General features: G+C 38.2%; 1 protein-coding gene across 4 annotated transcripts in view; it reads right to left on the minus strand.

Annotated features, from left to right (window-relative positions):
• Positions 1-377: 377 nt before the first annotated feature.
• The window catches only part of lrrc40 (leucine rich repeat containing 40), a 28,149-nt gene continuing 26,980 nt past the window's right edge, over positions 378-1,546 (minus strand). For 3 of the 4 annotated variants that reach the window (XM_008408168.2, XM_008408167.2, XM_008408166.2), the window contains 2 exons: positions 1,013-1,198; positions 378-915 (listed from right to left, as the gene is read on the minus strand). In XM_008408168.2, the coding sequence (XP_008406390.1) occupies positions 810-915; positions 1,013-1,198 (292 nt within the window). In that variant the 3' untranslated portion in view covers positions 378-809. Of the gene's footprint in view, positions 916-1,012; positions 1,199-1,546 lie in introns of those variants that run through there. The other variant, XR_001776517.1, reaches the window with a different exon arrangement.

Genomic DNA, 1,546 nt, shown 5'->3' on the forward strand with positions numbered 1-1,546 from the left:
AGAACTCTTCAGGGTGGATTTGAGATCTTACCATAAACTAACATTTTAACTAATTACAAAAGTTACTGATGCAATTCCCATCACACCAAATGTGATTTTCAGATTTTTTTAGACTCAGTCTCATAGTTGAAGTGTGAAAATTACAGATCACTACATGAGGGAAACTTATGAAATCTGTGGCATGTCAAATACTTATTTTCCTGACTGGATGAATGCTTTTTTGTTGTTTTTCTAACAGATTATTGAAAAGGATGTGAACTCTTAATCATTTTCCATTTTTTACACGTTTCCATGGTATTTTGACAATGAACTCCAGTGTTGGAGGTTGGAAGGCCTCCATGCCTCATCCACAGACAATGTGAATAACGTTCTCCTCGGAGATTTAAAGTAATATTTATTATTACTTCATCATCCGTCAATCAGCTGAGGGTATGATTAAAGGCATAAATATGTATATACTTGCTGTGGTTAGGTTTGTCTTTAGTTTTGTATGCCATTTTTACCAGAGCTGTCAAGACTTGACATGTCAAATAAGAAAGGTTAATTCATTCATAAAAATTTCTACCCATAAAGTTCTATGATAATTAAAGAGTTTACATAAGAACACCACAAAACAGCTGAAAAAGAGAGCTCTTTATATCCTGAAATAACTTCTTAGAAGGTTTTGGACATTCCACTTTTACAAAAACAACTCTGGATTTTTAGCACCAAACGTAGGCAACAAATATCTTTAAAAAATTTGATAAATGTTGAAGAAAAAAAAAAAAAGACGTGATCCTTTTTGCTGAACCATCAGGTGAGTTTATGCCTCATGTAGGGATGCGGCTGCGCAGGTACTCCAACACTGCATCCGTTCCCTTGGCAACAATGGCTGCTCTGGGTGTGCGGAAAGGATTCCCTTCCAGACTCAGGCATCTGAGGTTCAAACAAAGTTCCAGTCGACAAAGAGTAGCATTTTACGTTTATTCTTTTAGCTAAAAATGTAAACATTTATCCCAATAATGCTGCTTACCTGAGGCTGGTACACAAGCCCAGTTCAGGAGGGACGTTGAGCAGGTCGTTGTTGGACAGATCCAGGGTGGACAGACTGAACAGCTGCATCAGACGGCTGGGATCTACCCCACCCACCTGGTTGTTCCCCAGCATCACCGTCTCCAAGGTTACAATCTGATACAGAGCTTCAGGGAAGGAGCTGAACCTGCATGACAAGTTAATATCCCCCACTTTAATTTTTACTTTCATGAGATAGAGATCTATGTTAAATTATTTTAGTAATAATTCTATCAAGTCCATTACACAGAAACCCCCAATAGATGTTTAGTTGCTTCAAAACAAAAGCTCATGTTTACTTGTTATTTATCTCTGGAAACAAAAGTGATTTAGTGGTTCATCTATGTTAAACATAGATGAACATTTCTAGACATACTTCCACCTCTAGAGCTATCAGCTCAGTCTTGCCACCTGGCTGGGAGCTGATGGAAGAGACTCTAGATACACCCTTTCCTCTCACTCAAATTTTGACAGTTAGTGACACGGTGGGTGGTCT

This window comes from Poecilia reticulata, linkage group LG4 (assembly GCF_000633615.1).
Source record: "Poecilia reticulata strain Guanapo linkage group LG4, Guppy_female_1.0+MT, whole genome shotgun sequence".
Classification (NCBI taxonomy): domain Eukaryota; kingdom Metazoa; phylum Chordata; class Actinopteri; order Cyprinodontiformes; family Poeciliidae; genus Poecilia; species Poecilia reticulata.